Below are 14,843 nucleotides of genomic sequence, written 5' to 3' on the forward strand. Positions count from 1 at the left end.
ACACACAGTGATGATAATGATGATAATTTATTGCCCCCTGGTGGCCTCTTTATTAGGGACCAGAGTTAGGGGGATTGGGGTTAGTGACCTGACAGAAGGCAGGGTGCCAGGAGGGGGACAGACCAGTGGGGATCTGATCCTAAAGATGGGGTCAGGGAGGCTGCCTCCAGGCCTATATATTTAACCCCTATATCCCAAGATAAATGAATAGTAATAATAATAATAATTCTATTTATCTAAGTTATAATGACAGGTCAGGTAGAGTGAGCTGGGGGGGGAGGGGGGAGGAGGTCCATTTCTGCTATGGAAATGTTAGTCAAATGCATCTCTGTATAGGTGAAGTGTTAGTGGAGATCCTGTTAATAGAATTTCTGTCATCAGGGTCTCAGTTAATGGGGTTTCTCTTTTAATGGAATCTCTGCTAATAGGGTTGGTTAGCTAGATCTCTGTTAAAGAGTTGATGAGCTATCTCTCAACTGGGTGATCGCTAATATTCCCACCCCCAGCCAGAAGCTGTGAAACCTCAAGTCCTATGGAGGGGGGACTGGTAGGTACCCCAGCTCCCTCAAACCCAGAACAGGTTCTTCCACTGCCCCTCCCCTAACACCATGACCCCATCAGGTTAATCCCTTGTTGCCATGGTCATGGAGAATTTGAGGCTGCCATCTTAGACAGGCTCTTTGGGGAAGCCTGCTTAATAGGAGGCAGACATTGGTTTTGAGGTGCCTCTCCTGAAGAACAGGTGGAGATGGCTTTCTCTGGGATCAGATTCAAATAAATCAAGTATTTATTGACTGTCTACTCTGTGCAAGGCTCTGTGAGCAAGACTGATGTCTAGAAGCCACGAGAAAGAAGAATTCATAGAGCTAGGCAGACATAGGTCCCTAAGCTGATTTGGGTGCATACATAGACCCCCAACCTGGGACTTCAGATTCTCCGACCTCCACCTCCAGTGACTTTTAAAGCCGCTTCGTGCCTTTGAATGCCTTTCCTGTGACTTTGGATCCTCCTTTTCTATCTCCTGCTCCCTCAAGCCCCCACGTTAAAGGGTTAAAGCCTCTGAAGCTTGGGGAGAGGGTAGGTAATACATGGAAGGGAAGGGATCATGCTCTCATGGAGTCTTTTTTTGTTTAAAATTTAATAAATAAGTTCGATTTTAAACTTTGTCCTAGTGGGAAAAGGAGAAGAGGGAGGGAGAGGGTGAGCCACGGGATTGGGATTTTTCTTTGGCAAATTGGGGACTCCCCGTGGGCGTTGTGAGGTGCTGTTTTGCACACTATGCCCGCGGTAGAATACTTCGTCTGCCAGATCATCCAGGGCGTTGTTTTTGACGATGAGCTCTTTGCAGAGTTGGGAAGGCGGAGAGGTTTCTTCTGCGCTTTCTCGGGCTCTGCATCAACGGACCCTGGCAGGCCAGGGCAGGGACCCGGACGGAACACCGGTCCGGCGGTCGCAGCGCGGACTGCTGTGCTGCCCGGGACTTGCAGAGGGGCGGCTCCCGGCGGGCGGCCCCGGCCTGGCACGTAACCCGCCCCCTGCCCGGGCCGCAATCAGTCGTGCTCGCCACGGAGTTAGCGGAGGAACAAAAGCCACTCTGTGGCGGCCATCCCCAAGCCACAATAGGGCTTTGTGCGGCCCTCACCCCCTAAGGCTCCCCCGCTGGGCTAAGGGGGCGCCCCGGCCTGGCAGCCCCCCCATCCTCGGGCCTGAGCCCGATTGCTGGCGGCGCCCCAGCCCACGGTGCCTGTGGCGGGTTACAGGACCGCGTTGCAGCGCCGGAGGTGGGGGGCAAGGGGCAGCGGGTCCCAGACGGCGAGCCGGGCGGTTTCGGGGTGCTAGCCCCCTCCTCACTCCGCAGCCCTCTCGCCCTCCGCCAGGTGCGAAATCTCCTGCCCTCTGGCGGGGCGCGGCTTCAAAGGCGCTTTGAAGAAATCCGCGTTCGGAGGATATCTCCAGTGGGCTGGGGGCCGTGGCGGGAGGCAGCCTGGGAAGAGGGGGTTGCGGCGGCTGAGGGTGGGGACGGGTGGAAGCTAACCTGAGAGGAGACCTGGAGTGGACCCCGGACTCCCCGCCCCTGCCCGCTCGGCAGCCTCCTCCAGACCCCCCAGGGCCTGGCCCTCTTGCCTCCCGGTCTCCGCCTGTCCGGTGCCAGCTCCCGCCCGCCGCAGCCCCGCGGTCCTCCCCTCCCCAGCCCCTCGGCCCCTTTCATCTTCCCTAGACTCCGCTTGGGGTTTTGCTGGTTTCTGGGAGATAAAAACCGCCTCAAATAGCGGCGGCGCGCCGCCAGGACAAACAGGGCCGGGCGGGCCATGTGCGCCTGGTTACCGGCCCCGGCCGGGGCGCCCGGGAAGGGGCGGCGGGCTGAGTTCCAGGCACCCAGGCTCCGGAGATGCCTCCCAAAGTGGGGGGCCCATGTTAGAAGTCTCGGGCAGCAGTCCGGGTGCTGACTCGGTTTCCCGCCCAGGTTGTAGGGGGTCTGTGGAGACCTCCCGCTAAGCGCCTCCATCCCGGGGGGCGGTGGGTCACAGGGGTTGTGTCGTCGAGGCCACCGCTCCCCCTGGCGAAGTTAGTGGGAAGTGCACTAGGCCTGGACTTGAGCCTCCCCAGAATCTGAAAGTTGTGAAAACCATTCAAGGAACGTGAAATAAGAAGTATGGGGAAGACGGTGGCGGAATGTGAGTACACATAGCACAGTTCCTCCTATTCAGTTCACATTACAGGTTAAGAGGCAGACACCCACCTGATAATTATAACACAACCTGTTGGTGAAAATCAGGCTTTATCAAAGGGAAGTGGAAGTTGCAGGCCCACGCCATAGTGATTTCTTGGGGTTTTCTTGGAGTTGGATGGTGTCACGACTGAGGTAAAACAAAAACTGTGATGGGTTCTCAGTGCTTTCCACTAATCTGTCAGTCACGGACTCTTTCTGCCTTCAAACCTGTCCTGCTCCCCCTTTTCAAGCAGAGCTTTTCCCATCCAATTTCCCCAAAGGGTTTTACATTATGCTCTTTAAGCCTTCTGTGACCTACCTACCAGGTGACAGTGAACAAATCTAGCAAACAAAATGGGGGTGGGGGGAGCTACGCTACTCAAAGTATGGATTGGGCAGTATCACCTGGGGGCTTTTTAGAAATTCAGCTTCAGAGGTCCACTTAGAATCTGCATTTTAGCAAGATTCTAAGATTCATCCTCAGATGAGTCCTAAAGTCATTAACATTCTAGAGCCCCTTGTTTTCTGACCTGGGAGTAACCTTCTTGGGGGGAACTTTTCATGTAGAAAGGAGTGGCAGACATAGAATCTAAGAATGCTAAACTAGAATGCTCCATATAATCTCCCAGGAGACTGGCAGCTCTTGGGGGTGGGGACTATGCCTTAAACATTTCTCTGTCCTGAGAGCATGGTCCTTGGAACTTGCTCGTTAACGTTTGTTAAATGAACAAACAAATGCCCAAGGTCAATTATGGCTAATGATGTCCTATACCTATTTAGCACTTTATAACTTATTAAATGGCTTCATTCCTATTATTTTGAATAGAAAACAACCACGTGAAATAATTAGAATACTGCAAGTGAGGAAGCTGAGGCTCAAAGAATTCAAAGATTTTTCCAGTCATGCAGCTGTAAGCCGAGGGGCCCCTATTCTGCATTAGACTCCAGTTCTAGTTCCAGCCCTTGGAGTCAGATAGAATAAGATCAATTTCACTTTTATTCTGAAGTCAGAAAGCCAGGTTTTGGTATTTTTAGTTTAAATATGTGTGTTTCACTCTCCTTATAGTAATGACAGTACCTACCTCATGGGGTTGTAAAGATTATAAAAGCACTTATAACAAGTGTTCAGGAAATCTTACTGTTTTCCAAAAGTTCCCCACTTTTCTTTCCAGAATGGTTAACCCTGTGGGCCCTAGGTTCAGGCAGGCGCAACACTGGCTCTCAAGTTCCTCTCTGACTTTTCTTCTCCTGGAGGTTTTCCAGCCAGCTGTCGGTGTGACAGTCTGTATTTTCCTTGGGGCGATCCACAGTCCTGGGAAGGTTTAATTAGGTACTTCCCTGAACGTGGCTTATTTTGGGATTTACAAGCGCTGAGAGAGTGGGAGAATGTGTTGGGGAATTTGGAACTCGGAAAAACAGCAGACCGACCGAAAAAAAAACCCTGCCCGACCCCTTACTAAGGGGGGTTGACCTTACTGATGAGTCCGCGCCGTTTCCCCTCCAGCCGCCAGGCGGCGCGCGAGGAAGCTGTGGAAGTCTGCTCCCGGACTGCGCACGCGTCCTTCTCCGTTATTCTCTTCACTTGCGATGAGCTTTGCAACGGCGTTTGTCCCAGGCGGCTATCCGTACCTTTCCGAATCTCGCCCGGGAACTGAGAGAGGAGCGGAGTCCGGGAGTTCACCGGTTCCGGACGTCTTCTGGCCTGGCAAGATGTGCTCGCTGGCATTGTTCCCTCCGCCTCCGCCTAGGGGTCAAGTCACCCTATACGAGCAAAATAACGAGCTGGTGACAGGCAATAGCTACGAGAGTCCGCCTCCTGACTTCCGGGGCCAGGTGGCCTGGGCGAGAAGGGGGGGGACCTACAGGCGTGGGGCGGAGTCCTGGAGAACTGGGGACCTGAGGCAGCGTGGCGGGGGCGGGGTCGCGGTTCACACATTAGTGGACTGCAAGCCCTTGGCCGCGTCTGGAGAAGGATAGAAGGGCGGGAATGTATTAGGGCTGGGATTGGAGGATGAGGGATGATGAGGACTGTGGGGAGGCCTAAAGGGAGTGGAGAGAATGTAAGAGCAAGTCTAGGGGACGTGAGGGTGCAGGAGAAGTACTGAAAAGTTGGGGACAGTCCGTAGGAGAACTGGGAAAGCACCACCTGCAGCCTTTTTTCTCCGTGTTCCTGGAAAGGTAAAGGAGGAAACACATTTACCCAGCGTTTGCTTTGTAATAAGGAGGTTCTGAGTCAGATGTTCACAAGTATTATTACTTAATAATCACAGCAACCCTATGAAATATTATTGTAGCTTTACAGATAAGGGAGTTAAATTTGGAAATGGGAAACAGGTCCCTGGAGCCTCTTACAGTTAGTCCAGCCATGGGTTGGAGATGTCAGGGAATTCAACAGAGATCTGGGAAAGAGACTGACTCACTTTCACACCTCTCGATTCTGGGCTTTAGTGGATCAACTTTCCTGTCCTAAACCTGTCTAAGGATCCCCTGAAGACCCCTGGGAGGCTGGACCATGGCACCAGAACTGCTTTCATTCATCATCGGGAGCAAGTGTGGAAGAGATGCCTCAATATTTGGTGAGACATGGCAAAGGGTCTCCTGGGCCACAGTCTACAGATCCTGCAGAAAATGAGGTCACCACTCCTCTACCTTGGGCGTCTAGGCTCTCTCTAGCTCAGAGCCATATATCATGCAAATTATCAGTCCTTATTTTAGAACTCTATGCTGTATAACAGTATTTTCACTTCATCTGTAATGACCTGTCTTGCTTTATGATTTGATTATGTGAACCTGCTCCCTACCCCTAGCTAATGTTATTACCACTTCCTGAGCCTTTACCTGAAGCTCAGCAAGGTGAGGTATAAGGTTGTAGTGAATAATCTATGTAAGTCATTCATTTTGCACATGTAGAAGTGAAGCCATAATGCCTGATTCAGTTCCTATCTGTGTCACTTTTTAGCTATGACCTTGGGTAAATGAATCACTCTGCCCCTCAGTTTTCATCATCTGTAAAATGGAACCTGACTTAGAAGGTTGTGGTGATGATTAAATGAGTTAGTAGATGTAAAACACTTAGAGAACAGTACCTGGTCCATATTAATTCCTTCAAAATTGCTGCTCCACAACTGGGTGTTCACTTGTCTGCCAAACACCCCCTCTAACCTGCAGCCACACTGATCTTCCTGAAATGCCAATGCAGTCAGTCTGTTCCTCTGCTTATGTCCTGCCGTGGCTTTCCACTTACTATCTTAGGGCAAGTCTTCACTCCTTGACTTGCACACGGAGCCCTGAGAGACACCTGAGGCTGAGCTGCCTCATTGGTAAAATGGGCAGGATACCCATTTTAGTGTGATAATTAAATGAAAGAACAATATTTAAAGTACATGGCAAATAGTTGCCACTCAATAAATGTGAATTCCCTTATTTGTAATACATGTTTATTGAGTGAATGAATGAAATTTGTAGAAGGTAGACTGAAGAGGTCAGAGAAATCTGACTCACAGCTTCCTCTCCTCATCAGGCGTGACATGGGTCTATTTGGGGTGCTGAATGAAATTGCAAACTCGGAGGAGGAGGGTAAGTATTTTTCCCTCCAGCCCTCTCTAGTTTTGCTGTTGGCATCTCCCTCCATATTCTCCCTAACTCGTCCTGGTACCTGTTGGCCCAGCCCCTTTCCCTTTAGCCCTGTTTCTCCTGGCCCAATTGCCTACACTGCTGCCATATTCACTTCTCCCCTCCACCTTCCTCGCATACCCGAGTGAGGTGTCCAGAAGCACTTGTTGGGTGGAAGGACCTGGGGAGTGCTCATCTCTCACCAAAGAGGGTACCCAGTGAGAGCCCTGTGAATGGTTTAATCAGAGCTGCTTCCTCAACCCCACAGTGTTTGAGTGGGTGAAGACTGCGTCCCGCTGGGCCCTAGCACTCTGCCGATGGGCCTCCTCCCTTCATGGGTCCCTGTTCCCACACCTGTCTGTAAGTTTGGCTTCCTCCCCTGGCCTTTCCTACTCCCAACCCCCTCTCCATTTTCCTACCCCCTAAGGGCAGAATGGGGTGGGAAGCCTGTAGAAGGTGGGAGTGGTCCAGGGGGAACATGGAGGGGCTGCACTCCCTGTGTCCCAGTGCATCCTCTATCCAATTCGATCTTACAGCTCAGGAGTGAAGATCTGATTGCTGAATTTGCCCAGGTCACAAACTGGTGAGTGTACCAGCTCTGGGGCTTTTGTAGAAAGCGAGTCCTGAACCTTGCAACTTCTTCTGGGGAGAGAGGAGTCTGTGTACAGACTCTTCCCACCTATCTCCTGACTGCTGCCCACATTCTCACTCCTTCTACCTTCCAAAATAAAAAAAAAGAAGAAGAAAAAGTAAAAATAAAGTAATGTCCTCATATGAAAGGGAACCTGAGTTTCTGGGCTGGGGTAAGAGTAGGTGTAGGTTTGGACTTTTCATGCTCATTCCTGTCTCAGGTCCAGCTGCTGCTTGCGGGTCTTTGCATGGCACCCCCACACCAACAAGTTTGCAGTGGCCCTGCTCGATGACTCGATCCGTGTGTACAATGTCAACAGGTATGTGGGGGCCTTCTGGACAGGCTCTGACTCTTCGGTCTCCGTAGATTAGTCTCCAGTTCCCTCTCCAGCTTGGCTCTCAGAGGAGTCCTGCAGTTCTTGGGCTTGGCCCAGGGCTCCTTTCAGAACTGGCTGTGTCCTCTACCCAGATACAACCATTATCTTATCCTTCTGTCCCACAATACCGCCACTCCTTGGATGATCAGCCTTCTTCTCTATGGATTTGCCTCTCAACTGTACTCAGGTCTCCTGAGCCTTAGTGTCCCTGCTGTGACACAGTCCCCTACCCTTTCACTTCAGCACCATAGTCCCCTCTCTGAAGCACCGGCTGCAGCGAAATGTGGCAGCTCTGGCCTGGAAGCCCCTCAGTGCATCTGTCTTAGCTGTGGCCTGCCAGAGCTGCATTCTCATCTGGACCCTGGACCCCACCTCCTTGTCTACCAGGTGAGTCCCCACTCTGTCTTACCGTGACCTGAGGTTGTGGCCCTGCTAAGGGCAGTGAGGAGGTTTGGAAGGAGAATTTCTTTGTCCTCACAGCAATTTGCATTGGAGGAGTAGACCTAAGGTCAAGGTGGAGGTATTGAGAATACTGTAATCTAGAGAAAGGAATGGAAGTAGAGGCTTCTGGGATTGTGGGAAGTGTGTATCTGTGAATTATGGAGTTAGAAAGACTCACTTTTAGAGGACTGTCAGATATAGGTTTAAAGGAAGGTGGGAAGGGAGTTAATATGTTTATAAGTTGGAACCAGTGAAACTGGAAAAATAATACCTAGGAGAACTAAATATAAAATCAGAAACTGGTTATGAGAGTTCCAATTGTCAGAGGAAAGATAATCTCCATACTATTTGAACTAATCCAGGTCACAGAAAAATTGGGAAATTCTCCTGATTTTTTCTTTTAATAAACTTAATTTTGGCATAATTTTATTTTATTTTATTTTTTAGATTTTATTTATTTGTTTAGAGAGGGGTAGGGAGGGAGAAAGAGTGAGAGAAATATCGATACGTGGTTGCCTCTTGTGCGCTCCCCACTGGGGACCTGGCCCGCAACCCAGGTATGTGCCCTAGACTGGGAATTGAACCAGCGAACCTTTGGTTCACAGACTGGCACTCAGTCCAGTGAGCCACACCAGCCAGGGCTAATTTGGGCATAATTTTAGATTTTTAGAAAAGTTGCAAAGATAGTACAGAGTTTTGATCCTAGCCAGTGTGGTTCGGTTGGAGCATTATCACGTACACCAAAAGTTTGGGGGTTTGATCCTTGGTCAGGGCACATGTGGGAGGCAACCAATCTATGTTTCTTTCTCCCTTCTTCTCTCTCTAAAAGTCAATCAATCTATATCTACATCTATCTATCTATCTATCTATCTATCTATAATTTTAAAGATAGTACATAGTTTTGGTATACCCTTACCCAGTTTCCTCATTTTTTTTTTTAAGGTTTCAATATTTTATTTTATTTTATTTATTTATTTTTTTAAAGATTATTTATTTATTTATTTTTAGAGAGAGGGGAAGGGAGAGAGAAAGAGAGGGAGAGAAACATTAATGTGTGGTTGCTTCTCACATGGCTCCCACTAGGGGCCCGGCCTGCAACCCAGGCCAGTGCCCCAACTGGGAATCGAACCAGCAACCCTTTGGTTCACAGCCTGCGCTCAATCCACTAAGCTACACCAGCCAGGGCACATTCTTTTTTTTTGATAAAATTTCTTTCATCCTTACCCAAGGACATGCTTATTGACTTTAGAGAGAGGAGAATGGCGGGAGAGAGGGAGAGAAACATTGATGTGAGAGAGAAATGTCAATCAGTTGCCTCTTGTACACTCCCTGACAGGGGACCAAACCCACAGCCTAGGCACATGCCCGGACCAGGAATCTAACCTGCAGCCCTTCAGTTTATGGGATGATGCTCCAACCAACTGAGCCATACCAGTCATGACTAGTTTCCCCATTTTTAACATATTGCCATGTTATATGTGTCAAAACTAAGGAACTGACATTTGTATGTTATTAACTAAACTCCAGACCTTGTTCAGATTTCACTACTTTTTCCATTACTGTCCTCTGTCCCAGGATAGCTAACGTAACCCAAAATCTAAACTTGACAATAGTCAGTACAAGAAAGAAAACATTGGAGCATAGATTCAAAATCCTAAATAAACTAAGAGCAAATAGAGTCCAAAAGAATATTTTAAAAAATCTTAACTAAGTAGGATATTCCAGAAATTGAAGATTGTTTGTGATTAGGAAATCTTTTCACGTGACTTACTACATTAGCAAATTATTGGAGAAAAATGCTTACATCAATAAATGTCCTCCTCTAAAAGCAGATATTCCAATTGAAAACACAAAGCAAAATAGGGATACAAGGAGACAACCTAAACATAAGCATATTTACTCAAAATCAGTAGCTACCATATAAAACTGAAATATGAATACTAAAGGTATTTTCAATAATGTCAAGATAAAGACAGGAATAAGATTGTCACCATTATTAATCAACATTATTTTTGGAAGTTCTGGTGAGTACAATAATAAAAGAAAAAGAAATATGGTAAAGTCTTGAAAAAGATAAGAAAATAATTCTTATTTGAAGATGGTAAGATTTTTTTGAAGATGATTCGATTTTATACCTTAGTAAAACAAGAGATTCAACTCCAACTATTTGATCTAATAAGAAATTTAAATGTAGTAAGGTGACTGGATCCAGGCCACTGAAAATGTAATAGCTTTCCTGTATACCAACAATAATCAGTCGACAGATTGAAACTAAGAAAATATTCTATTTACAATAGGTGCAACAGTTACTAAATTACTAGGAATAAAGTGTGACATTTATTCAATGTATTAGACACCGGAAGAAAGTTGTTGGATATTAAACAAGCTGAATGAGTGGAGACAAGCTATTTTCCTGGATAGGAAAATTTTATCTGCTTGGATACAATTAAATAGCCAGCAGACAAAAAATAAATGTAAAACTAGAAGAAAATATAAAGATATCAAATTAAGTGTACTTCCAATCAGAATTCTGCTGGGTTTTGTTTGCTGTTGTGAACTGGACAGAATTAGAGTTTTTAACGAAAGAATAAATGTGAAAAAACTGCTAAGAAAAAAGTTTGAAAAGGAAGACTATTGAGAGGAAACTTGCCCTACCAGGCATTAAAATATTTCATGAAGTTGTAGTACTAGAAAGTTATTGGTGTAAGAATAGGCATACAGATCAATGTAACAGAGTAACTTTAAGGAACATATCTAAGAATATATGGAAATTTAACAGATGATAGATTTGGCTTTTCACTGCAAAAAAGAAGTTTAGATTTTTTTTTAGTGGTGGTGGAATAATTGGCTATCCGTTTAGAAAATAATAGGCCTTCACACTTTATGTATAAATAAATATCAAGCAGAATAAATGTAAAAATAAAAGGACTAGAATATGTTTTGCCTATTCGGAATGATAGTATTATTAAGATGTTCAATAATACCTAGTACAAGCAAGGGTAGGAAAACAGGTACTTTTATATACAGTTGATGAGAGAGTGTAGTGGTGCAAACTTTTCAGAAAATAATTCATTGGCATATTTATTTTTAAGGTGCAAGCCTATTTTTACCCCCAATTCCAAGTTAGTACTATTCTACACAAATAATGACATAAGTAAAGGTACAGAATGTATTTTTGCAGCATTGTTTGTAATAGACAAAATTACACACAACTGAAATGTCCCTTTGTGGAGGCATGCCTGAATAAATTGATCTGTTCAGTGGAATACAGTGGAGCCACTGAAAAGAATGAGATCGGTCTCTGTGAAGTGGAAAGGTAACTACGATTTACTGTAAAGTTAAAGGATAAATTTTATATCAGTGGCCTAAGACCTCATTGGAGCTATAAGTGGTTATAGTTAAGTGGAAAAGGGAGAGGGTGGCACTAACTCAGGCAGTGGCCTGTACCTGTCAGGCCAAGTGTGAGGCTCTGGAGATGCAAAGCTAAGACACAGTGGTGCCTCAGGGAGTTCCCAGCCTAGTGCTGGAGGCCAACCCACAGGCAGCATCTTTATGACAAGCAGAAAACAATGCAGGAGCAGAGGAGGGGGGCTGATTCTGACAAGGAAAGGCAGGCTTTGGAGCACAGGTTGAATTCTGGGGAGTGGCAGATGACTCTGGAAAGAGAAGAGATCGGACCCTTGAGGTAACCTCATGAATTATTCCAGGCCCAGGTGAGATGGTCCTGTGGGGAGAGGGCTGTCATGTAGGGCAGAGCATGACATCACCCCAGCTCAGCAAATTCTAGCTTTACTGGTCAGAAAATTTCTTCCTCCTGGAGGGCTATAGTGAAAGCTTATTTCCTTTCACTCACTTCCCTCTGTGGACCAGGTGGTGATGCCATTGCCCTTCCTTATTGATTTTTAATTTAACTTTCATGGTCCTTACTAATTTTCCCCAACCTGGATTAAACTCGGGCCATTGGAATTGGGAGGTTTTACCAGGAAGAGGCAAGCAAACAGTCACGGGGCTTTCTTCTTGTCTTCTGACCCCATACCGTGTTTCCCCTTGGCAGACCCTCTTCTGGCTGTGCCCAAGTGCTCTCTCACCCTGGGCACACACCTGTCACCAGTTTGGCCTGGGCCCCCAGTGGGGGGCGGCTGCTCTCAGCTTCCCCTGTGGATGCTGCTATCTTGGTGAGTTGGTCCCCACCCCTCTTTTGGTCATTTCAGCAATCCCTCAGATTGAGGAAAGAGCATTCTTTGCCTGGTGGTATAAGGAGAGGGATAATTGTCCAGTCTTTTTTTTTTTTTTTTAATCCTCACCTGAGGCCTGAGGACATGCTTAAAGATGGAAAGGGAAGAGAGAGAGGGAGAGGGAGAGAGAGAGACATCGATGTGAGAAGGAAACGTTGATTGGTTTCCTCTCGATTGTGGCCTTACTGGGGACCGCACCTGTAACCTAGGCATGTGCCCTGACTAGAAATTGAACCCCCTACATTCTGGTTTATGGGAGGCCACTCCTACCAACTGAGCTACACCAGCCAGGGCTGTCCATTCAGTCTTAAACTTACCGATGGAAGGAGCTGCATCATCCAGACTCAGATTTCAAATTCTGCCTGCTATAATTGTAAACATAAAACCTATTTCCTCCTCTTTTTTTTAAAAACAGATTTTATTTATTTATTTATTTTTAGAGAGGGGGAAGAGGGAAACATCAATGTGTGGTTGCCTCTTGAGCACCCCCTACTGGGGGCCTGCGCTGCAAGTGTCCCTGACTGGGAATCCAACCAGTGACCCTTTGGTTCACTCAATCCACTGAGCCACACCAGCCAAGGCTATTTCCTCCAGTTTTAACAGCCCTTTTCCAATTCTTTGTACCTTAAAGGTGAGCCCCCTGAGAGATGATAGGGGTGCTTGAGTTTCCTGTCTCACTCTCTTGACCCCACTTTCCTAGGTATGGGATGTCTCGACAGAGACCTGTGTTCCCCTCCCTTGGTTTCGGGGAGGTGGGGTTACCAACCTGCTCTGGTCCCCAGATGGTAGCAAAGTCCTGGCTTCTACTCCTTCAGCTGTCTTTCGGTGAGTGGGAGGAGGACAGAGGGAGGGCAAGAATGACCTGGAGAAAGGCACTTGGCCCCTGGAACTTCCAGCAAGAAGGACCTTCTGTCTCCATTCCTATTATTTAATGTGACCCTGGGACTGACAAAGGGAGGAAAGTTTAAGTTCTGGAACAAGAGGTCCTAAGCTATGACCTGTTTCTCTCTGGCGCAGAGTCTGGGAGGCCCAGATGTGGACTTGTGAGAGGTGGCCTACTCTGTCAGGGCGATGTCAGGTAACATTCTCAGAAGCTGGGGAAGAAATGGGCCTCTGGTCCCCCAAGCTTGTCTCCCCACCTCCTGTACTTCTTTTCCTCCTACATTCCCCTATAGACCACCCTTCCCTTGCCTTTTGCTTCCTGATCCCAGACTGGCTGTTGGAGCCCAGATGGAAACCGGCTGCTGTTCACTGTATCAGGGGAACCACTGATTTACTCCTTGTCATTCCCAGAACGTTGTGGTGAGTTGGGGGAAACACTTTAGGATGCAGACCCTCTGGGGTAGTCAGAGGGAGGCAGGAACGCTCTGGAATGTTACTCTGAGGGATAAGGGAAGTAAAGGGAAGCAGCTTGGGAAACTTGAGGTGTGATAGAGAAGAGGCAAGGGACAAGTCAGAGGCCCATTTCCTATACTTAAGAGCCTTTGTCCTTATCTACAGGTGAGGGAAAGGGGCGAGTTGGAGGTGCAAAATCAGCAACAATTGTGGCGGATCTGTCTGAGACAACAGTACAGACACCAGATGGAGAGGAAAGGTGAGCACAGTGGGTGAGGGAGAGGCAGTGAAATGTGGGAGGGACCATGCCAAGCCCTCCCAACCTACTGTTCTGACCCCTAGACTTGGGGGAGAGGCCCACTCCATGGTCTGGGACCCCAGTGGGGAGCGTCTGGCCGTGCTCATGAGAGGTAAGAGGTGGGGAGGAAGGGCTCTGCTCAGGCCCTGGTCATCTTTCCACTGAGTGTGTCCATGCCCTGGCTGCATTGCCCTGCCCCTGCCCTGGGATTCTGCCTCAAGTTCTTTCCCGTGTCTGCGTCCATTTCTTAGGAAATCCACGGGTCCAGGATGGTAAGCCAGTCATTCTCCTTTTTCGCACTCGAAACAGTCCTGTGTTTGAGCTACTTCCTTGGTAAGTGCTGGGTAGGCCATTAGGTCTGGGCTCCTCACTAGCCTTCCCTCACTAAACCCACATCCTGCCTATGTTCCTAGTTGCCTGCTTACCTTTTCTTTTTTCTTCCCCTAGTGGCATTATACAGGGGGAGCCAGGAGCCCAGGCCCAGCTCATCACTTTCCATCCTTCCTTCAAGAAAGGGGCTCTACTCAGTGTGGTGAGTAGGCCAGGCTACAGAGGTTTTGGAGGAGGTTTTTGGGAGTGGGGTGGAGGAGCTGAGGCCCTTGGTTGCTGTGTGGCTCTGCCATATTGGCTTTCTTTGAGCCCAGTCTCTGATAAGACCTTCCCTCCCCTCTCTCTGCAGTGCTGGTCCACGGGCCGAATTGCCCACATCCCTATGTACTTTGTCAATGCCCAGTTTCCACATTTTAGCCCAGTGCTTGGCCGAACCCAAGAGCCCCCATGTGGGGGTGGAGGTTCTATTCATGATCTGCCCCTGTTTACTGAGACATCCCCAACCTCTGCTCCTTGGGACCATCTCCCAGGGCCACCACCTGCTTGGTCCCACTCCCCTCACTCCCACTTCTAATAATAAAAATTTCCTTCTGTGCTTTTCACAATTATGTGACTCTTTTCCAGAGAACTGCATTGAGGTGTAGTGAAGGAAGAAAAGGCATGGACTTTGGGTTAGGTCTTGGTTCTATCACTTTTTAGCCACTACTTGTGAGTGTGATCAGGTTGTTTAACTTTAGGAACTGGGTGGTTTTCAAATGATTAGGAAAGCAAAGCTGAGAAAATATCAACAGGCCTGAAGGTCTCACATAGGCTCTGGCACATAACAGATGTTATAGACGTTTCACTTTTCCCAAGTTTGAGCAAGTTCCCAGAAT

At 47.7% G+C, this 14,843-nt stretch overlaps 1 protein-coding gene across 2 annotated transcripts; it reads left to right on the plus strand.

Moving 5' to 3' along the window:
- The first annotated feature begins 4,242 nt into the window (after positions 1-4,242).
- On the plus strand, positions 4,243-14,571 carry AAAS (aladin WD repeat nucleoporin). 2 transcript variants are annotated; one of them, XM_024575862.4, is made up of 16 exons: positions 4,243-4,543; positions 5,159-5,286; positions 6,231-6,286; positions 6,591-6,682; positions 6,859-6,905; positions 7,174-7,272; positions 7,573-7,716; positions 11,825-11,945; positions 12,706-12,830; positions 13,023-13,083; positions 13,217-13,307; positions 13,506-13,599; positions 13,683-13,750; positions 13,890-13,971; positions 14,086-14,170; positions 14,318-14,571. In XM_024575862.4, the coding sequence occupies exons 1-16, from the start codon at positions 4,298-4,300 to the stop codon at positions 14,540-14,542; spliced, it is 1,764 nt and encodes a 587-aa protein (XP_024431630.3). In that variant the 5' UTR covers positions 4,243-4,297; the 3' UTR covers positions 14,543-14,571. The 2 variants fall into 2 exon arrangements, with proteins under 2 accessions (XP_024431630.3, XP_053777429.1); XM_053921454.2 differs by having other exon boundaries at positions 4,296-4,543; positions 6,850-6,905.
- Positions 14,572-14,843: the final 272 nt, after the last annotated feature.

The sequence above is a fragment of the Desmodus rotundus genome, chromosome 3 (assembly GCF_022682495.2).
Source record: "Desmodus rotundus isolate HL8 chromosome 3, HLdesRot8A.1, whole genome shotgun sequence".
Taxonomy (NCBI): Eukaryota; Metazoa; Chordata; class Mammalia; order Chiroptera; family Phyllostomidae; genus Desmodus; species Desmodus rotundus.

Bases quoted from the DNA above. Each gene is read 5' to 3' on its own strand.
- AAAS (XM_053921454.2), top strand. From the start codon at position 4,298: ATGAGCTTTGCAACGGCGTTTGTCCCAGGCGGCTATCCGTACCTTTCC. The intron at 6,683-6,849 runs GTAAGTTTGGCT...CTATCCAATTCG, and splicing joins CCCTGTTCCCACACCTGTCT to ATCTTACAGCTCAGGAGTGA. The intron at 13,751-13,889 runs GTAAGAGGTGGG...TCCATTTCTTAG, and splicing joins TCTGGCCGTGCTCATGAGAG to GAAATCCACGGGTCCAGGAT.